This window comes from Grus americana, chromosome 2 (genome assembly GCF_028858705.1).
Source record: "Grus americana isolate bGruAme1 chromosome 2, bGruAme1.mat, whole genome shotgun sequence".
Lineage (NCBI taxonomy): Eukaryota > Metazoa > Chordata > Aves > Gruiformes > Gruidae > Grus > Grus americana.
Genome location: NC_072853.1, coordinates 63,872,511 through 63,899,298, shown reverse-complemented (window position 1 = coordinate 63,899,298; position 26,788 = coordinate 63,872,511). Strand labels below are relative to the sequence as shown.

Here is a 26,788-nt window from a genome sequence, read left to right as displayed (position 1 = left end):
CCCGGCGCGAAGGCGCTGTCCCATGGCAGAGCTGCCTGTGGCGACGCTACCCGTGGCGACGCTGCCCATGGCGACGGGGCGCGGGCGGGCCCTGCGGCAGTACAGCCGCAACGCGGCGCCGGCAGCCGACGTGGTGGCTTCCCCCGGTGTCGCCGAGGTCGGTGCGCCGTGGCCTTTTACCCCTGCTGCTGTCGCCGCAGCCCCTCGGCCCGTCCGGGCCGCCGGGCCCAGGTAATGGTCTCCCTGCGCGGCCTGAGGAGAGGCCGCTGGGGGGGACATCGAGTGGGGAGCGGGGCTCTGCCGCCCCAGAGCTGCTTGCTCGTCCTTTGTCACCATGTCCCTGGGGGGTGATTTGTTGTTTTCCCTTGAGTACCATTGTTCCTCTGGGAAACCCCTTCCACCTCCCTCACGGCTCTGGTTTCCAGCTCTATATTTGCCACAGCTCCGGCCTGCTCCCTCATGGCCATGGTGGTCTCCCCTCCCTCCCCCTTGCCCTGTGGAAGGGGATGTCTTTGTAGAGGTGATGCACCTTGTGACAGGAAACACTGGCATTTCCAGGTCTATGGAAGACCTAGGTTTAATGCACTGTTTTCTGTCTGGGTAGAGGCTTAAACCTGGGTACGTGCTTGAGCTTAGAGGAGGTAGTATAATAAGCCTGTCTACAAAGTTCTAGCTAGCTTAGTGGCTAATGTATATACGTTCAGGGTAGTTAGGCCTTTGTAATAAATAGGAGGATTTCACTGTGGAAGGTGAGATTAGCTTAATTCTTATAGTACAGGCTCAGCTTCCAAAAATGTAAAGCACTAATCTTGGAAGCAAAGTTGAGAAAACAGGTTTTTCTGCTTTACCCATTTGTATAACCTTGGGTTTCATACCTTTTTCATCTCTTCCCTTTTTTTGACCTGTAAACGGAATGCGTAATACCCACCTTTTTAAGAGACTTCGGAATTTTTGGCCGAGGGAAAAAAACCCCAGATGTCAAAAGAATACTGTCATTTCTGTTTATCCCCACATATGCTTTAACATTTGGAGAAGGAGGCAGGTTTTGTCACTACTCAAGACTTTCTATACATTCTTTGAAATAGATTTGTTCCCTGGCCAGCAAAAAAACCCCAGTAGTCACATTGCAAGTACTATAGGGTATGAAAGTGAAAATAGTGGTACAAAACTGAGTCCCACAAATTGAAAGCTAATGAAACAGCAATTGAGGTTGTTGTGTCTCTAAGCCGGAGCATCTCAGTTGTTACTAGAATTCTCTAAAGAGGGGGAGTAATGGCTGTCATTGATTTTTAACTTGGGCAGGCAAGCTTTGTCAGTGCAGTGTAAAATTCAAATCTTAATACATACAATACTTAAAAAAATAGTTTATGCAATGGATTTTCTGTTGTTTCTTCATACCTTGAGAATATTTTGGGTTTGGAAGATGCAAAAATTAAGTACTTTTTTTGAAATGAAGCTTACAAAAGTAGATATTAGAAAGTATCTATCTATTTAAAGTAGGTATAGAAGTTTCAAGGCATGTGTAGGCAACATTTCTTCTACTTCAGAAATTCCTTCCTGGGGTGAAGAAGAGAGAGATGCTAGGAGTGGTTAAAAAGAGAGCAAGAAGGACTGAATACAGGCAGTGCGGGTTATGTACGAGGTAAAGTGTCTTGCAAAATCCAGGATCCAGCTCCTGATCTGAATTACATCTGTAGCTGGAGCCTGTATAAATGTGTCACTGTGGAGTACGCCCAAACTCGGTATCTTTGTGCTTTCAGCATAGATACGGGGCAGAATAGCCTGAGACATGCTGCCCAGAAAGATACAGAAGTGGTAGTTTTGGTGCTGTTGAACAGGACTTGGATCTCTTAAGTCCCTTTAATGGCTTTTGAAAAATGCAGTGTCTTACAGTCCTATCTCATCATCTAAGTGTACTGAAATGTGCATGTCTTTTCGTGTTATGCTTATAACAATTCCCAGTAAAACTTCAGGGATTTTTTTTACATAGCACAGTTGACAATGTAGGGCACAGGTTTTCTTTTCTTCTGCTTTTTATTCTTCTTTGAGCATAAACAAATCTTAAATCAAGAACAGTGTGCATTAAATGTATGTGGTACTCATGTACTTCAAAATTAGATATTCTTTTCTTCCCCCAACTTCAATGGGTCGCTTAGAAACCCAGAGTTGGACTGACCAGGTGTTGGAAAGTCAGCTGGCTATCCAAACCATCACAACTAGAGTGTATGGGGACCTCTGCCTGCTCTGTGGCATCAGTGGGTATGAAGTATAAGGATTTAATTAAGACTGAAACTCCATCTGAATATTTCTGTGTGGGTTAATGATAGTATTACAACTTATAAAGTTCATACTATCAGAAAACTTTGGAAAAAATGAGTAGTCAGTTGAATTGTAAGAATTTTTTGTGTTAGAAATATGCAAAGTTGTTTTCTTCAGTTAGAGTTTTTGTGTCCAAATTGTTATGTGTTAATGAGCAATAATGTATAAGGGAAGGGCAACTGACATCATCTACCTGGACTTGTGCAAGTCATTTGACACTGTCCTGCACAACATCCTTGTCTCTAAATTGGAGGGACATGGATTTGACAGATGGACCACTTGTTGGATAAGGAATTGGCTGGATGGTCACACTCAAAGAATTGCGGTCAATTGCTCAACGTCCAAGTGGAGATCACTGACGAGTGGTGTTCCTCAGGGCTCGGTACTGGGATTGGCACTGTTTAACATCTTTGTCGGTGACATGGACACTGGGATCGAGTGCACCCTCAGCAAGTTTGCCGACGACACCAAGCTGTGTGGTGCGGTTGACAGGCTGGAGGGAAGGGATGCCATCCAGAGGGACCTTGACAGGCTGGAGAGGTGGGCCCATGCGAACTGCATGAAGTTCAAGAAGGCCAAGTGCAAAGTCCTGTACATGGGTCCGGGCAATCCCAAGCACAGCTACAGGCTGGACAAGGAATGGATTGAAAGCAGCCCTGAGGGGAAGGACTTGGGGGTGTTGATTAATGAGAAGCTCAACATGAGCCTGCAGTGTGTACTTGCAGCCCAGAAAGCCACTGTATCCTGGGCTGCATCAAAAGAAGCGAGACCAGCAGGTCAAAGGAGGTGATTCTCTCCCTCTACTCCGCTCTTGTGAGACCCCACCTGGAGTACTGCATCCAGCTCTGGGGTCCCCAACATAAGAAGGGCATGGAGCTGTTGGAGTGGGTCCAGAAGCTGATCAGAGGGCTGGAGCACCTCTCCTATGAGGACAGGCTGAGAGAGTTGGGGTTGTTCAGCCTGGAGAAAAGAAGGCTCCGGGGAGACCTTATAGCAGCCTTCCAGTACCTGAAGGGGCCTACCGGAAAGCTGGAGAGGAACTGTTTACAAGGGAGTGTAGTGATGGGACAAGAGGTTTTAAGCTGAAGGAAGGTAGATTTATATTAGATATAAGGAAGAAATTCTTCCCTGTGAGGGTGGTGAGGCACTGGAACAGGTTACCCAGAGAAGCTGTGGCTGCCCCCTCCCTGGAAGTGTTCAAGGCCAGGTTGGATGGGGCTTTGGGCAGCCTGGTCTAGTGGAGGGTGTCCCTGCCCATGGCAGGGGGGTTGGAACTAGATGATCTTTGAGGTCTCTTCCAACCCCAACCATTCTATGATTCTTTGATAATAAAAACATTGATACCTATCTTGCCTGTTGAACTAACACTTATCTGCAGAGTTTCTACTATTCTAGCAGGGGAAAATTTGAAATGAGACTGTAAATTTGTTTCAAATATGATTCTGTTGTGTAGTCTTTTTGAGCCTCGTCAATTTTTGAGAATGTTTCGAGGTACTGTTTTATTTGATATTTTTTGATAGCTTACGGAATTTGGATGGCTCAAAACCATCTCTCGATTAATATTGCAAAATGGAAGATTAATCAGTGAGTTTGATTTACTGCAGAGGCCTATCTGCAGCTTGGTTATGGTGGCCACAGTGGTGTAACTGTCTAATAGATCTTTACCGGATTCAAACTGATTTTATGGTGCAGCACTACTTCCTTCTGACTACTGTGAGAGATTAATCATAGGAGAGACAGCTATGAGTTTAAATCTGGCATCTTTCTGATGTCAGGTATTTTAACTTGGTGATAATTGTTCAAACTCGTGATCTGATAATAATGAGTTACGATGTGATGTTTTCCCTGAATCTCGGTTGAGATGTGGTGTCTAGGTCTGCACAATAGGCATACTTTTTCATTTTGTGATGATGCGACTCCTAACAGCTTTTCCTTTTTAGAAATAGGTCAAGAAACTTTGCTGCCAGGCCTGGGGAATGTTCTGAAACTGTAAATGCTGCAATTAAAAGTCTCTATTTGACGCCTTCCATGAAACGAAAATCTAGTTTGTGCATTGAGAAGTGAGTATGTCTTTAGTTTAGGAGTAAACATGCAAACTGTAAACCATCTTTTGACTGCTTACAATTACTGTGTTCATACCTTGGAGATTTCCATGCCAGATGTTCTGAGTTGGAAAGAAAAGAACTGCTTTCCTGGCCTACTTTGTGATCCTGTGTTGACCTTCTAATGTTTTCAAGTATGGTTTTCTCTTGCCTCCTTTTTTAAGTTCGTATGAAGTATGTAGGTTTTCCAAGTCATACAAAGCCTTCAGCAACTCCTTTGCAAATCATGGGCTGTGATGTTCCTTGAGAATAAAAATTGCTACTGTATTACTTCAATAAAAGCCAGTTTGGAATTAAACTTCTGATGTTTCTCTTGATGCTTGGTGCTTTGTATAGAGAAGCTTAGGATGGTGGAATGGGATGAGGGGGGTAGCAATAAAGTGGCTACTGCATATTTGCTGCAAGGTAATTGTTTCCCTCCCTGTTTGACAGTGAAAGGGCACTGTCAGTATAATTGTGAGTTGTTTTCTTCTTTAAAATCTGTTATGTTTCTACAAAAACATCTAAGAATATGTCATATGAAAGATAAATTTGTTTTATACATTTTTAGCTTCCTGTGTAGTCATTTCTCTGTTTCCCATTGGATGGTTAGTTCAGTCCCTTATGCTGTTAGTTTGGTGTGAAAGATGAGAAAAAAGAAAAAAATTGTTTCTATCAGCTTCCTTCAAAGAAAAAAAATGATTGTAAAAACTACCGTTGAGAATTCTAGATTGAGCATATTATTGTAGTTAATTTGCAGCTCGTTTCTAAATTCTCTGTGGAATAAATGCGCTAACTGCTTTGGGCTTAGACCGTGAGTTATTCCACATAATAACTGCAAGTTTTGGCACAGTTGCCTCTGTTAGTGCAGCTAAGATTCTGGGTTTTAACACAAAACTTGGAGTATTAGCATTATTATCGTTCTATGTTTGAAAGCTGTATGCTTCTGGAATAAACTATTATAAATCAGTAAGTGTTGTGAATGACACAGGAGTAAATCGACAAGAGATACAACTGAGGTGTTGACTTTCACAGCAGCCTGTATTTTCAGTGGTGATTTTGATGTTACCATACTGTCATGCTCCAAAAAGTTAGAGTATAAAATACATCTTTTTTTTAAACTCTGTGCAGTTACCAGATACTGGTCGAAGGGTATGAGGTTTCTGTCAATACAGAAATCTTGGTGGCTCATATGCAGGTTATGTTGTGCTGCTTGTACTTAGGCTGGCACCTGCATTTCAGGCAGCCTTACAGATGCACAGAAACATTAATGTTCTCAAGATGTCACTCAGCTCTTATTTTGAAGTTCACATCTTTCTGTTGACATAAATGAAAACTGTATGAGAGCCCTGAGCACATGTGGTTTGAAGATTTTTATGAGGTAGAGCATGATCTCACTGTTTGACTAGTATCTTTCTGTCCTGGTGCATCCTGAGACCTGACACCACGGTCAGGAGGAGAGTGAGTATACGCAGTTCTGGCAAATGGTGGCGCTTGTGGACTAAGTGTTAAAATCATGGTATAAGCAGTGAGAACCTGAAGTTGAATAAGATAGTTTTATGTCAAACTGAGTTAGAGTTAACAAAGTTTAATGAAAATGCAAACCCATAACTTTTCACATAATTGTGCTGTTCCCCTTGAATAGGTTGTGGTGAATTGTTGTAAGTAAATTTTGTAGACCAGAGAGACAAATCAGAACCCAAACTTTGCAAATTAACTCTTCAGGTGAGTTTTGATTTGTGTATTTACAAGCTGGTAGTTTCTATGTCTTTTGTTGTGCTTCGGTTTGAATTAAAATTCTTTGTCATTGTAATTTCTGGAGTTTGCAGGCAAGTCTAACGGTATTTCTCTTTCTTTTGTTTTCCAGCATGCCATCAGAAATGGTGATGAAGATATTTACCTATTTGGATGCTGTGTCCCTCTTGTGTGTTGGTTGTGTGAATAAGCGCTTCTATCATCTGGCCAATGACAAGTAAGGAAGATGGAAGCATAAATGCTAGTCTTAATTGTGCAGCAGTCGAGTTGAGTTTACCCGAGTTATAAGTCTTTCTAATTTAGTTTCACTGATGCCAGAGCACTGATGCATGTACCTACTGGCAATTACTCTGCGAAAATGTGCTGCATAGCTCACAGTACAATGTGTTGTATGGAATTCTAGCTGTGCAAGCCCTGTTAAGTTTAATGGGAGTCATGAGGCGAAAACTAAATACAGTGTTTTGAAATGTTGCTATTAGCATTTATTTTGTTGTAAAATTTGCATATATTTGCTTGTATTCACATGCACCTGCAGAGGCTTTTTGGTTCAGGCAATCTTTATTTGTGTATAGCCAGTAGAATTCTTATAGCTTTCATAATTTTGAAGTCCTATTTATTTAGCTCTTTCATCAGTTTTTTGCAGAGGGTTTGATTTAGTCAAGTGATTCACTGGTGGGTTTTATCTGTCGCCCTTTCTGTCAAATTTTGGTGACTTCTAAATGAAAACAAAAGGGACAAAGTTAAATATTAACACATTTTTTGTAAGTGATTGCTTATACAGAGTTCATAAATTGCTCCTACTAGTATCATGATAATTTTGTGAAAGGCTCAAGAGGAGAGACCGTGGTTGGTATGCAATAACTAGGATGTCTGGGTATCATTTTTTTCTAGGATTCTGCTGCATTAGTGTTGTTTAAATGAGAAAATGTCTTCGTATACAGGAAGTTGCTGCATCTGGTATTCATCCATTTCTCACTTATTTACCAAAACTTGTACAGTGAATTGGTTAGCATTGGCATTGACACCTTTAGATCTGATGAATTTAAAAGGAAGGTGTTGTGGTTTTACCCCAGCCAGCAGCTGAGCACCACGCAGCTGCTTGCTCACTCCCCCCCATTGGGATGGGGGAGAGAATCAGAAGAGTAAAAGTGAGAAAACTCCTGGGTTGAGATAAAGACAGTTTAATAGGTAAAGCAAAAGCCACGTGCTCAAGCAAAGCGAAGCAAAGCAAGGAATTCATTCACCACTTCCCATGGGCAGGCAGGAGTTCAGCCATCTCCAGGAAAGCAGGGCTCTGTCACACGTTAATGGTGACTTGGGAAGACAAACACCATCACTCTGAATGATGCCGCCCCCCCTCTCCCTCTTCCCCCAAGCTCCTTATAAACTGAGCATGACGTCATATGGTATGGAATATCCCTTTGGTCAGTTTGGGTCACCTGTCCTGTCTGTGTCTCCTCCCAACTTCTTGTGCACCCCCAGCCATCCCGCTGGCAGGGCAGTGCGAGAAGCAGAAAGGGCCTTGGCTGTGTGTAAGCACTGCTCGGCAATAGGTCCACAGAACAAAAACATCTCTATGTTATCAACACTGTTTTCAGCACAAATCCAAAACATAGCCCCATGCTAGCTACTATGAAGAAAATTAACCCTTTCAGCTGAAACCAGGACAGAAGGCCATAATCCAGATTTATTTTTTGAGGCTGTCAGCAGGTGCATGAAGATAAAAATTGCATAGTTGACACAAATTATATATCTTAATAGGTGTTTTCCACTTCAAGATAGTAAGGTAGTATAAAATCATTGTGGCTGTTCAAGGGAAGGTGATTGATCTGTCTCCATCTCAATAGTGTCTGTTTCCATTTTATAATCTTGACAGAGATTACGTATGTGCACAAATGGGATTTGAGGAGGACATATTTTGCCTTATCTAGGAGACTGACTGGTTCAGTGGGACCAGGTCACTTCTTCCTGCTGGATTTCCATGAAGCTTCTTAAATCCCTGAATCTTTTGGTAAATTAACAGAAGTTTTAATTGAAGTCCCTGCATGTCTCTGTGACAAATCTGATCCTGGTTTTTAGGCAGAGTATCTTTTTGTGGATATTTCTGCTGTCCTCGATGTACAGGATGCCGTCCTTGATGCAACAGAACCATTAGTCTTTCATGTGTGCTGCCTAATGCTGTGCTTTGGTTTTGGGGTCTTCAAATAATGTCTGCACTTTAAAAGTTCCTTGGCACTGATGTCTTCAGTGTGACTGTTGAAGGCAGGGAAATGTTTCTGACCCCACTTTCTGCACCCTCCTGCCCCAGCATGTGGCATTTTCCAGGGTTCCTCTCATGCAGCGTGGGAAGCTCACATGGTCTGTCTGAAAGTCTGAGGCTTTTGATCACCAGCACAAAGTGCTTGTGTAAGAGGAAGGGAGATGCCAGAGTACAGGGGAAGATCTTTTTGCCTTGCCCAGATTATTTTGCCATTGTGGTCAAGTGATGACTGACAATGGTGCGTGTCTGATTCTGGCAGTTCAGTTGGCAGTAAGAGGTTGTTGTAACAACATCCAATAAGAGACCTTAAGATGAATATTATACTTAACACTTTGAGGCAAAAGTGGTATGTATCTTGCTGTGAAAGAGGCTTTTCTGTTGGATGCCTTTTTGATTTCTCTACCCTGAATTCTTCAGAAATTGAGGATGAAGGGGCAGTGATACCTCCCTAAACACTTGTGATTCCAAGTCCCCCTTTTTCTCTCCTCTGCCTCCCTGCCCTGACTGAATTTTTGAGCTGCTTGAACTGATTTCTCATATGCTTATACAATGCTGTTTTGGGAAAGGAAGAAGCAGTATGTAACTGAGAGTGAGGAGAAGAGTTGTAGGTATTGGTGGCAAGTCTGTCTTCATTCAGCTCACGTTGCCAGAGACTGTACTTTCCAAATGCAGAAAATGGCTGCTACTAACCCCTGTCTCTTCATCGTCATGCAGCCAGATGCTTAGCATCTCTCCCCATGAAAGACAGGATGTCTGTCTTGGGAGGGGCTTTCAGTAGAGGGTTATAGGTGGACATCTTAGTGGACTTTTTAGGCTGAATAAGACCAAGTGGATCATACACAGCTCAGTTTCCCCTAATGATGGTGTGTCAAGGACATCTCTCCTCTGTTTTCATCATCCCACAAGTCTTAGCTGCTTTGGAGTTAAATAAAAATTTCCCCCCTCCATCAGAAATATTTTATACTGTCTGGTAGCTGGGTTGTCTTTTCTGGTCTCAAAACTGAAGTATATTAAATCTTTGTTTTACTTATGAGATTTTTCTTCACCTTGCCCCCAGCTCCTGGATTCTGGGAAAGGAAAGTTGGAAGCTCATGTTCACTGTGAATTGTGAACCCACCTTTACCAGTCATGGAAGCTTATGGGTCTCTGTGTTTTAAACAGCTTTGACTCTAAAACCAGCAGTGGGAGATTGTACATATATCTGCAAAGCAGCAGGCCGGAGGAAGGTTTTTGCAAAATTCCTGGGGACATTTGCATCAGTAACAAAGAGTCTGGCTCTTGGCATGTGGGGACTTATTCTCAGCAGCTGATGAAGTGAGAGTGGTTTTCATGGGTAGGTGGCAGCGTGGGATGGATTCAGTCCTTGAATGCTTTAATGCTTTAAGGAGGGGAAAATGCATTACAAAGCACGTTGGTGTAAGTTTGCCTGGGGATAAGTGAGGACTGGTAAAGGTAATCTTGCTGATAAATGGTAGAGAATTTCTCTTGAGAATTTGTTTCTGTTGCTATTAATTTTCTTTAGTGCAGTTATGTAGACTGTTTGGCTAGCACTTTAAAGTTAGAAAACTTATTGGAAACCTTTACTCACAGTTTGTTGTTTCAGTTCTTGTAACTTCTGGTACTTAATATTCCCTGTATTGTCCTAGAGATACTGGAGTGTGGGGGGCGGAAATGTGACCTCATATTTTTCCTAACAGGAAAGAGGTGAACCCATCATTCCTGTTGCATATTTCTTTGATCTCTTCAGAAAGACATCTCTTCTCTGAGCTTTTCAAAAGAGAGTGCACAAGAGATTGACATGAAAGTGGTACTACCACCAAACATAGGTGATTCTAATTATCCTCCTCCAAGTCACTTTCAACTGGATCTGTGTGAGAAACTTGAGGGGTCCAGATTGTCTTTGTTGAGCAAGATGTATTAAAACACTTCTTTGTACCAGCTAATTTTGTGTGAGAAGGATGCATCATTGTTTTGGGGTAGAATTTTCAAAAGTAATTTATTTTCAAGAAGACAGGCAAGACATCTTTTTTTTTGTTTTGTTTTCTCATGATAGCTTTCTCTCAAATATGTACTGGTGTGGGTTGGTTTGTTGGTTGGGTTTTTTTTTTATTTTTTTGTTTTTGTTTTTAATCTGCTTCAGTGAGTATAAGGGAATGTCTGTGAAGGAAGTAGCAGTGTAAGAGGAAGGAAGGCTTTTTAAAAAACAGATACTCTAATGTGCTATTGAGAGGCATAAAACAGTGGGAAGTTCCCAATATCTAATGATCCTACTTTTTAAGCACTAGTCAAACATTTTCTGTGTATGTAGTTGAGATGTTTATCAACCTCACTGGCATATTGTAAGAATTAACTGAATAACTTATGTTTTGGGGTTTTTTCTTTTTTCCTTTTTTATTTTTTTCTTTTTTCTTTTTTTATCTTTTTTTTTTCCTTTGGTACAGCAGAAAGTCATAAATGGATCTCATTTGGTATGTATAAGCCAGAACAAGAAGGGTGTTCAGAGATTCCATATTCTTTGAGATAATCTAGTAAACCCATGAGAGGTGCTGACATCTCGCATCTTTTGTTCCTGACCCTTCATGTTTGCACCAGCGAGACTAACCTGATATGAACTGTTGGAAGGTCAAAATGGGGAAAAGTGTAAGACTGTGGCTTTGTGTGTTCTTGACTGGTACCTGGGAGGCTAGAGTTTCTGGGCTTCTGTAAACTTGAATTTAGATCAAACCCAGTTTGCTGATAATCTTGGACTTTGTATCACTCAGTGGTATCTGAGCAGGTCTATAAGAATAATTAAGTAACTTTTCTTGAAATTTATGTGCTTTTCCTCTTTATTTTTATTTTCAGTAGAATCTGGCTGAAAATCTATTCCAGTTGTTTTCAACCAAAGAGGACAATTTGGACGATGAAGTCTGATCAAGCAGAAACTGTTTCCTTGGACTGTGCTGCTCTACATGATAGAAAGCCTGGGTACTGGAAGAAAGAATACATCTTCAAACAAATAGCTGCTGTCAAAACTAGAGTAATGCGACTTGTTAAACCTGTAGATCCTTATACAGGTCTTCCATGTAAAAACAAAGAAGCTATGAAGTAAGCAATGCCTTGTCACAGAAGACATTTACTCAAGAACAATGCACAGAATGTTAATGGCTTTGGAAATGCTGGGGGTATATGGAAATAGAGCTATAAAATGTATATCACAATGGGAAGATACGATGATAGCCTATAAATGACCTAGCCTGAGAAACATAAGTAGCAGTTAGTAGAAATTTAAAAATTCTGTTGGAAGCATTGTTTAAGTTTTGTCACTTTGAGAATAATTTTTTTTTTAAACGCACTCCTCCCTTCTCAATTCCTAAATAACAGAGCCTCTGGCTTGAGTTGGATAATTGTTCTAAAGGACAAAAATGGAAAGGAACATGTAATGGAGAAGGCAAACCTATTGTTTAAGGATACATCTGTTACTATACTTTGGTATAGTACAAGTTGGCCGTGCTTAGACATCCTGTCAACCCTAAAACTATTCGGAGTTACACCATTGCTTCCTGAGCAAAGCAGAGCTCCCAGCAAGAATGGGTGAGTGTTCACATAGGATTTTTGAGAGTTTTTTGGATAATGTGTCTGTGGGAGCTATCTGACCTTGGTTTGACTTAACTTGTTAATTCTTTCTTAGAAGGCCTCTCCGTAGTATTTCTTCCAAAGCCTATGTCCTTCTCTTCATTGGTAGAGCTTTTTAGCAAGAAATAGATATAAACCAGCAAGCTATGACATTAATTCGTAGCTCAATGTAGCTACTGGCATGCAAGATGCAGACTGATAGGTCCTGCCTTGGAAAGCTGAATCTAAGGCGTAGATACAAATGAGCATGAAACAAACATGTAAATCTAAGAGAATTTAATGTGAGACATTTAGACTGGATTCATGATGTTTATGTCACAACAGTCTGGTAATCTATGTTACTAAAGGAAAGGGTTTGTGTCCCATCCCAGCCCCAAATCTTACAATTCAAGGTAATGTGATGAAGTTCCTGTCGGTTGCTGTCTTCCTAGCAGTGTGTAGTGGTAGGTGATAGTACTGGGATACTACTGGGAAGTCTAGGAACAGTATTGACTACCAAACCCTTGCCACGCAAACCCAACACAATATAATAAGAGCCTAAGTCCATGAAGCATTTTAGAAAGAGTTATTTCTCCATTCTGAATAGGTAACACAGACTCTACTTTCTGCTCTTTTTTTATACATCATTACCAATAAGAACACCTGTGAAATATGAAGTTTAGTTAAAGGCTGTTATGGAGCTAAATCTCTTTAATTACAGGCAAAATCTGTAAATAATTTTCCCCAAAAGGAAAGCTTCCTCTAACAGAACCTTTTAATTTATTATGTGTACAGTTTGATCCTTTCCTTGGAATTTTCATTCTGTGGAGGAAGAATTCACCTTCTTAGTAGCTTGCTTCATACTGATAAATATTCGCTGATTCCATCTAGTAAGAACATAGTATTAGAAATAAATTATAAAGTAATTCTGTGACTATTTTGAAGTATTGGGCAAGCATATAAGTTTTTCCTCTTTTTAGTAGTATATTGGGCCATCCTGTGGTGGCTTTTGTCTCTTTTCCTGTTAGGTGTTGAGATCCTGCTAGTATGCTGTATTTGTTCCAAAGTAAAGTTTATGGCTATGCATGCTGAATGCTTTCAAAACCATTTTGTCATGTGCTGTTGGTCAGACTTCAGAGTTAAAAATGGAATTAGGCTGAACTTTTACATAAATAAGGAGACATAGTCTTATTGCTACATTCTGTATGTTTTTTTCAAAGACCTCGTCGACGTTCCTTAATTGCTGAATACCATCTTGCTAACCTGACTGAAAGTAGTGTAGCAGTTGGTGCTGATAAGCTTGTTCAACTCTTCAGCCTGAATCCAGGACTCTTAGTAGGACTTTGGAAGGTAAGATAACATTTAGTTTCAATAATTTATTATGACTTGAAGAAATGTATTCTTTTGTCTTGTAGTTTGGGATTTGGAATTTTTTGGGGGGGAGGAGGAGTTGTTTTGTTTGTTTTTTCTTATCTTCCTTTTTTCTTTGGATTTTGAAAGATCTTATCTAAACTAACCGCAAGAAAATACAGGTAGGGACAGCTAGTTGTTGATTTATTGCATTCTAAAGAGTTATTGCAAGAGTATCTGTACTTTTAAAAAAACCCTCACATCTAATTAAAAGAACAGTTACGTATCATAGTATATTAGATACTGTACTGATTTTATTACCGTGTTCAGTTGTATTTGTTTAGCAGTCTCCACATGCCAAAGTTCGATATCCTAAAGACATTTTAAACAGAACAGTTTAAGGAGAGATGTGCTTCTTCCCTGACTCACGCCTTGCCTGATCCCCATCACTCAAAGTGATGAATACCCACAGGGCAACTTTGCTAGTTGTTTTCTTTAATCTACATCACCAGGTAGTAGTATCCTGCTCCAGCATTAGGAACGCTGTAAATTGTGCCATTTTGGGGATATTCAGTTCTTGGTATTAAGTGTCTAAGTTAAGGAGTTAGTCTCTGTAGGCTGTGCGTAGAGGTGGATGTCTTTAGAGAGCAGTGCAGAACATCTACAGTAGATGCCTACTCTAAAGGATTACACTGAATACACTGGGAATACCTCAGGTGTCTGCCTGAAGTTGCATACAGTTAGGTGCTATGAAAGCCTGTCTCGGGTGTTCTGCTTTTGGATGGAATTCAGAGGTTGGCAGCCCTTACTTCCTCCCCCTGCCATGTTAATGAGGTAAACTTGCATTATTTGGCATTGGCAAGGACTTTCCCTCAGGGCGCCTGTTGCTCTAAGCTGTGTTTCATTTTCAGCTGGAAACTCTTGCTACCGCAAGTGTGCACCATCACCAGAGGAATTGTTTAAAACCACAGAAGGAATATATGTTTCACTCTTACTTAAAGGTGTCCCTTTCCTAGAAAACTTGAGACTGGCTGACCTGCGTGAGCCTATTATGGGTTGACTCCATCTGTAAAAATCTCCGATAAGTGAACAGCCGTTTCTTTTGTATCTTCAGAAGTGTAGTAGATTGGTGTGTCTGTGGTGGTGTCCCTAGCGGTGGTCTTGCTAGCGTGTTATCCCTTCCCATGCTTGGAAAGAGAACTGTTTCAGCACCTGGAAATAGTTCAATCATAATTAAGTAAGTTCCACAAAGTTGTTAAGCATCAAGGTCCTCACTGTAGTATATATTTTTCCTACTTACTTTTCTGAACAGCTGTTCTTATTCTCTTTGTGGGCATTTTAACATTAGGCAGTTAACTGTAGATGGGTGTAATAATTGTAAATGCCACACATCTTGGTTTTTTACACATAGCTTAACTGCATATCAGAAATTGTTGATGCTAGTAGTTTTGACAACCAAGGACAGGTATGTGGGCCTTCTGGTATTTGGATAGACAAAGACTGAGACTACGTGACTGATAAGTCTCTGTCATTATATCTTTTATGGCCATAATTTTGCACTACAAAAGTACAGGAGTAGCTAAAAAAAAAAAAAAAAAGTTTGAGTAGGGGATGTCATTTTTTGTTTGGTAACCCTGAGAGAAGAAAATAGTTGCCCACTTTTCAGGACAGTAATAGACTGCTGGCAGTGAATAATTTTGCCATTGACTTATGTGTTTGCAACTATACAACTTAAAAATTCATTTTTCTTTTTAAAAAAAAAGACCTGAAATCCTAGCATTCTGTGTTCTTGAAGTAAATGGATACCTTTGGCTCTGTTTAGTTCTCACGTTGAGCTCTGAAGTTTTCTTTGAGCTCTATAGGCCTGTAGAAGGTATCTTACTATTTTCCCAGGAGTACGTATTCTAGTGAAGACATCTGGGGTTTTACTTTGAAATTCAATATTTCTATTGAATAGCTCTGTATTCCTCACTGATGTTATCCTTCTTTGCAAATAGTTCCTTACATATGAAAATAAGCTTGGTGCTTAGGTGTATAGTAGCTGGGAGTAAGGCCTGTTTGAAGTGGTAAGTAGAAGCTAGAGAAGTACAATTCATGGATTGCTGGTGATAACTTTTGCCCTGCCATAGCTAGTTTCCCTCCCTCTCCCCATAATATAGAAATGCTGTGATCTTTTACATATATTCTGTACTCTTGTGAAAAGACAGTAGCAGTTATAGGAGTCTAAGTGTTAAAGCAAACCATTATTAACATTATTACAGTAACTGGCAGAGTAATATGCAGCAGCATTTATCTATGAATTTTAATGCTCAGGAAGACCTTGTTGAAAAAAAGTATTTCCAGATGAAAATACATCTACTTTAATTAACTTTTCAGGAGAAAAATGAAATTGCTTTTGTTATGGTGAGTCTTCATTATCATCAACTTCTTGAGAGAAGCACTTTGGGTTCTGCTACTCTGTAAGTATTGGTTTCTCCTTTGTGGGCAATAAAGATAACCTTTTGAATAAAGCTTTGAGTTTTACAGTTAAAATTGGCTGCTGTTAAGAGGTTTATATTTAGGCAGTAATTAACTATTTGAGTTTAATACAAACAACAGTTACGGTAACTATATGCAAAGCTGTAGAAGTATTTTCATACTAAAATGTTGCTATTGTTATGCTATTAAGGAGATAATTTAGTCACACAAGTGTACTAGTACTTACTGTATTGAGAAAGTTCGAAATGCATTGCCCATGCTTTCTCCCTTTTTACAAGAAGTCTTTTTATTCCTTCTTCCTATTTGAAAGACCTAGAAAAGAGGGAGACATTTTAGGAAGTAGGAAAATAATCTTTAGCTGTGTAAGAGGGGAAAAAGAAATTCTAGTAAACTGGTAAGGTGCCTGCATTTGTCTTTCAGTCCTATGGAAAAACTAGCTGTATTTCCTATGAATTTTTTGTGTATGTGTGTTTATTGCAGTGTATACCTGTTTATACACTGCAAACTGTTTAAAAAGATGGAGTTTTTTAGCTTTAGAGGATGATTTTGGGGACTTATTTCCCCTCCCCAGCCCACCACTTCAGCTTTCTGCTCAGATACTGTTGTATCTACTGGTAGTCTTACGTGCCTGCTATCACTTAGTATAGCTCTTTTCACTCAGAAGGTAAGACCTAATGCCATCTTCCTTACTACCAAATAGGATCCTACGTAGGAGCTGCTCAGTTGCCTCTGGGATTTGGGCTCTTCTGGTCATTTGTGTGCAGTAGTTTATCTTTTAGGTTAGGCACAGCCAAAATTATTCAATAACTGCTATTCTAGAGAAATCTGTAGTAGTTGGCTTTTAGAGTTGTAGTTAAGCTGATGCATTTATTTATTTATTTTTGCATAAACAGGTCCAAATTTTGGAGTTTAACAGATGTACCTTTTAGAAGTTGACTGCCCTATTTTCTGTCTTTGGCTAGACTGGACAGCTGATTAGATGAATTAAACACTGTAGTAGACAGCCTAAAAGAAGTATGATGAACTAGAGATGTTTGATTTTCAAAAGCAGTAATAAAGAAGAAAAGTATTATCTTCTAATAATTTTTCCCCCTCTTATAACCTCTCTTAAGATTATAGTCTCAGTGTGGGGCTGTTTACTATATCTCTTTCTATTAAGTCATTCCCCCTTGCTTAATTCTGTTACTATTATTTTTTTCTTTTTAAGTCAATATGCCCTTCCACCTAATAAACCTGTACTGGATGATGTTGACCCAGAATATGGACTGCATGACTACAATCTGCATCTTGATATGCACGGTGGAAGCTGCACCTACCTGTGTGGAACATTCAAGAACCTCTTCTGCAGAAAAGGTAGAGTTGACAGAACAGTATTTTCTGTTTTTAAAATGATCCCTGCTGTTATGTTTTGCCTCTTCTATTCAATATCTCTGTTTTAAGGGGAGAAACTGAAATGGATTTTTAAGAGTAAGCTATGTCCATTGTGTGATTTCTTTATATCTGCATGGTGCATTGTGTGGTGCTGTAAGATTGCTCTGGATGAAGTTTGCCTGCTTTTACATTGACATAGTGTTTGGCCTGAGATACAAGTACTGCAGATTGTCAGGATATTTTTGTTTGGTTCAGTGCTGAGTTACTAATGCAGTGGCACAGCTTCTGGTGCAGGTATCTGATGTTCCTTCCACTTGTATACTGTTCGGGAAAGTGAAGTTGTTTGTATACATTTTGGAGACCTATTTCTGTAGAATTCTTCTGAAGGATACTTTAGGTGCATTGACAGATTTATAGCTTTTATTTAGGTGAACTTAAGGTTGCCTATTCTGACACCCTTTCATTGTGTAATGAACAATTTCAGTGATTGTTTTTAACTGTACTGCTTTTTTCAGTTCTTAGCATTTCTTTTAATGAGGCGTAATTAGTCATCCTTGTTGTTCACGTACAGCCCAACTTGGTAATTCTGCTAGGGTTTTGCAAAATATACGGGTGATCTCTCTTTTGACTTAACTTCAACACAACCCTGCCTACAGCTACAGAGCTGTCTTTCTGTCAGCAGAGACATATTAGAATAAAAATTAAACACTGTAAATTAATTATTGCTTCCCACTATTTCTCTGATAAGTACTAATGAGCCTTCTGTTGATTTCAGAAAATACTGTTTTTGGTGAAGACAGTAGAGGGCACTGTTACCAGGCTTGAGTGCTTTTACGGTATTAGAATAAATTTCCCCGTGACTTTTTTTAATTTGTATTTGATGACTCCAAGTACTGCCATTTAGACTGTAGGCTTGTGCACAGTGTGGTGTAGTCCTTTGAATTTGAAACATATGTGTTTTCAGATTCCTGAAAAGCTCTAAACTTGAAATAGAGGAATACTTATAAGGGTAAAACTTCAGTGAAATTCTGTCCACGTAGCAATAGAAATCTCTCCTGAGGTGTTGTTTAATACAGAAGTCCTCTTTATACCCTAAAAAAAAAAAAATCTTCTGTAAATTGGCCAGAGGGTTGAGTTTTGGGGTTGTTTTGAGGTAAATGTCATGTTTCGTTTTCTAAAATGAAAATTTTATGCTCCTAGCAATACAGCTGTACCAGAGAAAGCAGTATGCGGCACACTTGTCTTTGTTGGTGTCGCATGCTGCTTAGAAGCTACTTCTGTTAAAGATTAAGCTGATGTTTGTGCAAATTGTAGCAAATGTCCAGGAGCTGCAGTTGTGATGCCATCTCACTTTGATAGTTAGAGCATCTGTTTTATGATCACGACTCTTTTCTGAACTGTTTCGGTTTTGTGTCCTTTAGCTGTGTGACAGCCGCTGGATTCTGCTTTCACAGGACATCAGCCAGCTGAAGCCATGGTTCCATAGGCAATAAGCTCATTGCTCATCTAGTCCCTTCCACATACTTGCACAGTAATTCCTTTTGGAAAATGCTTGATTTCCTCCGTAATTTCTGATAAAAAATGATATAGTGAGGCAGCTTATGGCTGTCTGCTGTCACATACCTTCACAGCAATTTGTTGTTCACTTTGCTCTTTCTGGTAAACATGGCGTTTCTGAATGTAGCCATCAGTGTGGGTTTGTCCGAGCTGGTTGTATTTGATGGTTTATGCTTTTTTTTGGCCCCATTCTAACAATGCTCTTTGTCCCATTCTGTGGGAGGGCTCTGAAGCATGGAGGTCTGCAACATAGTGAGAAGTCTTGCTATTTCTTAAAATTCTCTACCCAGTCCAGATTTATTTTAAATTATGGATGTGGCATACCAATGGCAGTTTCCACAACCTGAGACACAGATCAGTTGTCAGCTTTTATACTGGGGTTTTACTTACTTATTTGTTTCTGTTAGGAAGCTCTAGACACTCCTAGGTTACCAGGGAATGCTCATTTGTTATTCTACAGAATAACTGATTTATTTGTTCACGTTTAGTTTTATTTTTGTCTGCTTTTTGTTAGTGTTCATTAATGTTGTGCTTCATTTTGCTGCTCAGTTTTCAATTCTTTCTGCAAAATTCTTAACATTAAATTAAAAAAGTTATATCACACTTCATTGAACCTAGTGGATGGAGTATATATGGCTTCAGATCTCTTTTTTTTTCCTGTTATTAATACTTGCACTGCAGTAGCTAGCTGTTTTGCCACCCTGTTTTGGCTTTTTTTTTTGGCATTTTATTTTATGCTTCCTTCCATTTAAGCAGAATTGGTAATATGTTCTTCTTGACAAATACTGTAGGATGACTATGCTAAATACTTTCAAATTGATTTGAATGTATTAGAAAACTTTTCTTGCTTTCAGGAAGCTGTGACGGGCTTTTCATATGACTCATAGAAGCCATGAATACTACATCTGGCTTTTAAATAAACATTCTTGACATGTATTTACCTAGGTTTTAAACTTTTCAAGCATAGTTTTGTAGCCATATGGTAGTCTAAGATTTGGCTTTTCAGTGTTATTCCTTGTTGATATATGTTGATGTGTTGTGCTTGCAAAATATCGTGGGGTAATTTTTGTGTGTTTAGAGAGCTTTTAAGATTTGTTTGTAAAATATCACATCATGTATTTGAATTTTTTTTACTTTATCTTGAAGATTGATTTGCAGGTTTGTTGCCACCATAATTAGTGTTAAGCGCAGCCTTCCCTGTGAAAATAGCAATCAAATTACAAATTGCAACAAAGGTTTGGTTAGCAAAACAAACTTGCTTGGCTTTTAGCTAAAATAAGTGCCTTTGAACTATTGGCGCTATTTGTTTCTTTCCCCTGAGGTTTGTCTACATGATATATGTTCTCTATATAGGTATGCCCTTTATTTGGAAATACTTGTTCCCTATAACCTATACTGATTAAAGGGCTGCTTTGCTGCTGTACATGTCTTGCATAAACTCTGGGCTGCAGGTATTATAAAGGGACAGTGAAATGAATTCTAGTTCAAGCTGAAGAAAGCGCTGTCCCATTTGCTTCCTCTGTTTCCCTCGGTATATTTAACATAGCTTGCTCTGCCCTTTAATATCCTTTTCCTATTGCACTGGAATGAGGAAGGGGAGATTTCAGTGCTTAGCACTTCAGCTTCTTGCTAACTTCTAGGCATACTTCTTCTTCTGGATATGAGGATTGCAATGGAGCTTTTATATTAAAAGAAAAAAAGTTATAAAGATTGTATTAAGTAATCCGTGACTAATTAGCCTTCAGATTCCTGATCTGTCACCTCTTTCCATTCTGGCTTAAAGTTAAGAAGTAACTGCAACAGGATTTATAATTTACACCTTCACCAGGTGACCCATCTAGCAGTGCAGCAGTTCATGTTATTAATGCAATGCAATAGTAGCATTTATTAGCAGTATGCTTTTTTCAATCTGTTTTTATTTCATTAAAATTTTCATTTGTTTTGAATGAGTGATAGGAATCATTCAAATCCAAATTGCAGGTAACTGAATAGTCCTTTGGAAAAAGTGCTTGTTGACTGATGTTGTTTAAAGTCTCTTGTATAAAAGCTCAACTTTAAATGTGGGCTTTCAGTGTTCACTCAGTAAAGCTTGACTATTTATCTAAACTATTTTTATCTTAAATGAAATCTTGTCATTGGATTTGATTTACTGAGGTTTGGAACTGAACCATTTGGGTAGTATCAACTTAATCAACATTTTTTGCACTTTGAGCTGGATCCTGAAAGTGAATTCCGCTTACATTTTCCTCATTGAGTTCTCTGGGACTTCACTGCAAGGACAGCGGGTATCACTGTCTGGAATGATGCGTTTTCCTTCAACCATACAAAATATTTCCTGGGCATAGTCATGGTGGTAGCACTGTATTCGCACTCCTATTCCAGACAGTGTCTGTACTGAAAAACCTGCTGCTTCTGTCCCCTGTCATGTGTTGGGCTGCTTCCTCCACACAGTAAGTATTCTTCGTGAGTGATGTCCTTCCAGCATTGGTTTGTGGCCAGGTGTCTCTTGTGAGTTGCTTGGCCGCACAGTACCAATTCAGAGAAGTTTCTGGCTTCTGTGGTAAACTGGGGGCTCTCTTTCTCTGTCACTTTGCCTCCGGCTGTCTGCTTTCAGCAGCCATCAGACAAAGGATTTTGCTGCTCCTTCACACAGGCTTTAGGTTTTTAACTCAAAGCCAGCCTTTCTGATGTTATTTCTCCTCTCTTCAGCCTCATGCTTCTACTTGGGCTTGACTGAAGAACCACTGGCAAAACACTTCTTTTTTCACTTTTGCCACTTGCATCTTAAAACCCTACAAGCCCCTTCAGTTACCATCTTACCATCCAGGGCCTGCTATTAGATCCTAACAAGCAGTATTTTCCTGGGAATTCCCTCTCTCCCTTCCTATCTGTCTTCTGCAAGTGCTAGATACTTACTTCTGTTCCTTTTTTTGTTCCTTTTTTTTCTTTTTTCTATGTCTCTAGTACTTTCGTTTGCTCTTTTAAGAGAATATCTCATGTTCAAGGAAATTTGTTGCAGGGATGTCCTACTAAGAAATCTGCTTGTGTCATGATGTGATGAATTTATTTTTTTTTGTAGTCAGAGATCTTGTTTGTTATGATGTACCTCAAATTATAATTAGTCCATTGGACTCCTTGGTTAACTTTCCTCCTCCAATAGCAAGGGAAAAAAGAACAATTAAAAGAAGTCGATCTCTTCTGGGGGGAGAGGAGGACATACCAAAGAAATGTGGTTATGTGTAGTAATAATTAAAAAAATCACAAAGAAATCTTTAATTCTGCCAAAAAATGAAAGTAAGCCTTTGGAAAGCTATTTAAAAAGTGAACAAATCCGTAATTTAAAAACTTGATTCTAATCAAGGCATACTGCTTGACAGTTTAATTGATTAAATATACTTTCCAGGGAGGACTGATAGTTATCCCCTGTTGTATAGAGTTATTTGAGTTACCAGGCAGAGCAGACAGATTTTTAAAAAAAGTAGGAAGGAGATTTATTTCATGTGTTATGTGTTGAGCTTGACTGCTGGGGAGTGGGCAGTGGTGGAGACACTGGTGGCATGAAATTGAAATACTGAACATGGGAATTTACTGCTTGCATCCTTGCGTAAGTCCTTTAGGTGACATTCAGATGTGTATACTAAAATATACCAAATTATTTTTTTTAGCTGCTGCTTCTACTGTGGATAACAGAATCAAACCCCTGAACTGCAACTTAAACTCTCTATAATGTGCTTGATATCTAGCTGTTGGTGTATGTCAGGGTTCTTGATTGGTGAGTGGGAAGAAACTAAAGACATGGGGAGAAGTGGAGAGAACATTTACCGTGTACTTGGGCTTAGTTTGATTTGTAGTAGTATAATGTTATATATTATTAATATTTTCAGGTGACATTGAAAATGGATTTTTGAGGCTCACAGTTGTAAGCTTAAAGGATAATACAAAGCACTTGCCTCTTATTGGGACAGTTGGCTTATCCTGGGAAACAGATGTGTTTAAAGGCAATGTAAAGGTCAGTCAGGAATATTTTTGTTTCTGGAAATGCTTATCTCAAAACAGAATTATGTTTATGCATCCTAAATATGCTAATTTAAAAAAAAAGTTTTTATTTGTGGAAGGTGTCTGTAACTAGAAAAAAACCTCAATTCAAATATTGCGAAAAATGATGTTTAGTTTTGAGGAAAAGAAGTTTTATCCTTTCTGTATTAGAGCCTAGACTGCATGATAGACCCATTTTGCATGTGTGATGACTGCAGTGCTTTCCACTCAGCACAGATGCTGTGGCCTTTGAATATATAAAGGGGGATTATGAAAAAGACTGAGGGAGACTTTTTACCAACGCCTGTAGTGACAGGGCAACGGGCAACGGTTTTAAACAGCAAGAGGGTAGATTTAAATTGGACATTAGGAAGATTTTTTTTTTTTTAATGATGAAGGTGGTGAGGCACTGGAACAGGTTGCCCAGAGTGGTTGTGGCAGCCCCCTCCCTGGAAGTGTTCAAGGCCAGGTTGGATGGGGCTTTGGGCAACCTGGTCTAAGTGGAGGGTGTCCCTGCCCATGGCAGGGGGGTTGGAACTAGATGATCTTTAAGGTCCCTTCCAACTCAAACCATTCTATGATTCTATATGATTTACAGCTGCTTGGCAGAATTTTTTCTTCCATGAAAATAATCATGAATAGCACATAAAAATCTGGAAAATTAACTGTCAGAGGAAACACAGAGCTATGGATGGTAGTCTTTAGTTTAGCTCTGTCCTATGTGCTTACAGCATAAGTTATACTGAATATTTGTTTCTAGGAAAAAATAAATAATATCAATTTTTTTTTAAAACCCTCATTTTGTGGTGAGAGATTGCACATGTCAACACATAGGTGTGGGTAGAATTCAATTTGGCTTTTAAGATAAATCTCTAAAACTCTTAAAACATGTGAAGACCAAATAAAATAAGCCACAGCAGCAGAACATGCCACTACTTTAAAATTATTTGAATTTTGTCCACTGGTCTAAGGAATAAAAAAAAGGATTTTTTTGGCACTTCTGGGTATTTTTTATAAAAAATTAATTGCTGAAGTACAGATAGTGGGAAATACATAGGAAGGAAAAAAAAAAAACCCCGACCTTCAAGGCCACCCTGCTTTACTTATCATAATTGACCTTTGATATGCAAGATGTCAGACCAGAAAATAGTAATTCTTTCTTATTTCAAGTAAATTTATACCTCATATAAATTATTAAATGATCATCAGATTTGGTTTGAATTTTGTATTTTCAGTATAGTCTACAGTAACGAACTTATGAAAACTGTATGTATCACATTACCTATTATGTCTGTGCCATCTGCTCTGTATTGTTTGATTGAAATACAGTAATAGTGAAAGAAATGTTAAAGCAACAGAAGCACATCTGTGTAGTACAGTGAAATAAAGCATTCCAAATTAATTTTTTTGGCATGGAGTATGCGATGTTGATTTGTTTCTGCTTTTGGAGCATATGCTACTCCTGGAAGTAATGCATATATGTAGCATAATTAAGATAATCTGATTCATTTAGTCATTCAGAACTCAGGAGAGTAGGTAAGAGCTGATATTAACAATGACACACAACCCATATGCTTTTAAGGCACCTGTGAAACCATCGGTTTGCAAGTGCCCAGTGTTGGCATCCTGACTTTAGCATTATAAAATGATGTAATTCTGCAGTGTTGTAAAGAAATATTTTCAAGAATTTTTAAAAGGAAGAATTCTTTGGAGGATAGAAAGATGTATTAATATTACCTTTTTTGGGAACTGAAGCTTGCAGCCATTTAAAGAGTGCTGTATACCTTCCATTTGTAGCTGGCATACAAGGGTAATTGTTGTGTGCGTACACTGCCTTGGGGGTGGTCTCTTTGAGTATCTTTGCAAACATTACTGCATTCGCACAGGTTAAGCGCCTGAGCTTAAATTTAAGTTTCTTTCTCATATTGAAGTTACTATCTTTGTTTGAATGGTAAGGTAACTAATAATTGAGAAACAGACTTTAAAGGCATAGAAAATGTTCAAGAAATAATATCTGATTTAGGTTGGCAGTGCAACCTTCTGTAGCACAGTTTGTGATGTCTGTAGGTTGCAATTTTGATTTCTGTGGGAAACCTCTAAATAAGTGTTTGTGGCTTTGCAGTAGTCAGTGGAGCACTATCAATTATATTTTGAGTTTTTAGCCTTCATACCAAAAATTGCTGTCTGAAGCCTTGATATTTCTCCTAAAATCAGGGACAGATCTACTAACTGTGCCATGGCATAGGGAAATAATCTCTTCTGCTTGTGTTTGTAGGACTGCTATGTGATGGATGTTACTCTCTTGGATGAAACTGGAAAGCCCTTCTGGTGTTTCAGTGCCCCAGTCTACATGGAACTGTCTTCCAATGCATCCAGCCTTTATGACTACATGGGTCATATCTATACCACAGACTATGCAGATTCAGAGGGTAAAGTCTGTGTTGAGTTGGTGTGGTTGGAAGAAACCAAGGAGTATTTTATAGTCAATTTGGTGCTTTATATAAGCACCAAAAAGGTAAATAACTGGTATGGAACAAATTACTGACTGAATTGGGTCACTAATTTCCTTGTTTTAAAGAATCAAAAATCAAAAAAACACACTAAACTTTTGATGCTTAAAATTGATACCAATGTGCAAGACTGTTCCTGCAAGTTTTGTGCCTTTTAGTTTTTCAGTAACAAGTGCAATTGCATAATAGTTTTAAGTGGCATTGAAGAGACATGTTGATATAAATGAATGTTTTTCTGCTCTGAACATCGCATGGTTAGTCTGTTTCTGCTACCGGGTATATTGAAATTATTTTTAGGAATATTTTTCTTTATCAATACTTGTTACTATGGTTAATGAATTACTTCTTGTGAGAGCCATACTGTGAAGATGCTTTACTTTATGTAAGCTACACTGTTTTTGAGAACATTGACTTTTATGCCTAGTAGTAAAACAGCATGTGTGCTGTTCCCTTCAGATTTGTTAGTATGCTATTGGTAAATAACAGGTTTTAACAGGTTTTGTTAAATGTAAAAATACTTTTTTCCAGAAAATACTTCACTTAAATGTATTCTAGTAGAGAATTTAAAAGGTAGACAGGAAGTCACAGATCTGAACAATATGGCAGTTAAGGCATTTGTTTAGAAAATCCCATATAATATCTATTATGAAATTTCTTTAAATGCCTGTTTGTTCTGTTTTCCCATGTTCTAACCTTTTGTCTGGTTTGAGTGTAAATACTTGCCTCATGTATTGGTCTATGAATAAGTGTTCCAGTTATCAGCACAGCTGAGGTGATATCTGCTCTTAATGATTGTATGTAACATTCAGTTGTTTTGGAAACAATGCATATCTGTATTCATATAAAAATTGAATGTATGTGCCTTCAGGTCCCTTGAAGTAACTTTAGGACCAAATCTTTTACTCCTTGTGTAAAAAAAATAAAATAACATGATATTGGGACTCCAGTGTCATAGCCTGTAACAAACGACAGCAAATTTGTGTAGCTTCACAGTACTCTGTTAAGAAAAAAGCACAACTGTATTGTTGACTTCTGTGACTTTATTATGGTAGTGACGTCCTTAAAAATAATTTCTCTCTTTATTCATTTAAGTACATTAATTGGTTCATGCAAGCAATGTTTATGTGTAAGCACTTGTGCTCTATACTACAGAGACATTAGGAGATCTATACTACAGCGATAGGGTCATTTCTTAATGTAACTTTCAAAGAAAATAAAGTTAAGGCTGATATAGTTCTAGTTTGACTTGTATAACCTTGCATAATGAAGAAATGGAAATATTTCTGTGTTTGGTGGTTAGCCAGTGTACCAAGCATGGTCAGCTGCATTCTGTCTTCTTTCTTATTGCCTGCTGCTGCTGACTGGGATCCCTTTAAGTAATATAAAGGCTTTAACAAGTGGACTGGGAGTGATGAATGCCAGAACAACAGACGCTGAAATTCATGCTGCACAGACAAGTGGCCAGTCAAGATTTTCTT

At 38.8% G+C, this 26,788-nt stretch overlaps 1 protein-coding gene across 3 annotated transcripts; it reads left to right on the top strand.

Annotated features, from left to right (window-relative positions):
• The first annotated feature begins 74 nt into the window (after positions 1-74).
• On the top strand, positions 75-26,578 carry FBXO15 (F-box protein 15). 3 transcript variants are annotated; one of them, XM_054816576.1, is made up of 10 exons: positions 75-231; positions 4,260-4,379; positions 6,268-6,372; positions 11,260-11,502; positions 11,779-11,988; positions 13,230-13,359; positions 15,736-15,818; positions 17,045-17,190; positions 22,650-22,774; positions 25,076-26,578. In XM_054816576.1, exons 2-10 carry the CDS (start codon positions 4,348-4,350, stop codon positions 25,343-25,345), a joined length of 1,344 nt encoding a protein of 447 aa, XP_054672551.1. In that variant the 5' UTR covers positions 75-231; positions 4,260-4,347; the 3' UTR covers positions 25,346-26,578. The 3 variants fall into 3 exon arrangements, with proteins under 3 accessions (XP_054672551.1, XP_054672552.1, XP_054672553.1); XM_054816577.1 differs by having other exon boundaries at positions 100-231; positions 11,263-11,502; XM_054816578.1 differs by lacking the exon at positions 75-231 and adding an exon at positions 6,046-6,125 and having other exon boundaries at positions 4,301-4,379.
• Positions 26,579-26,788: the final 210 nt, after the last annotated feature.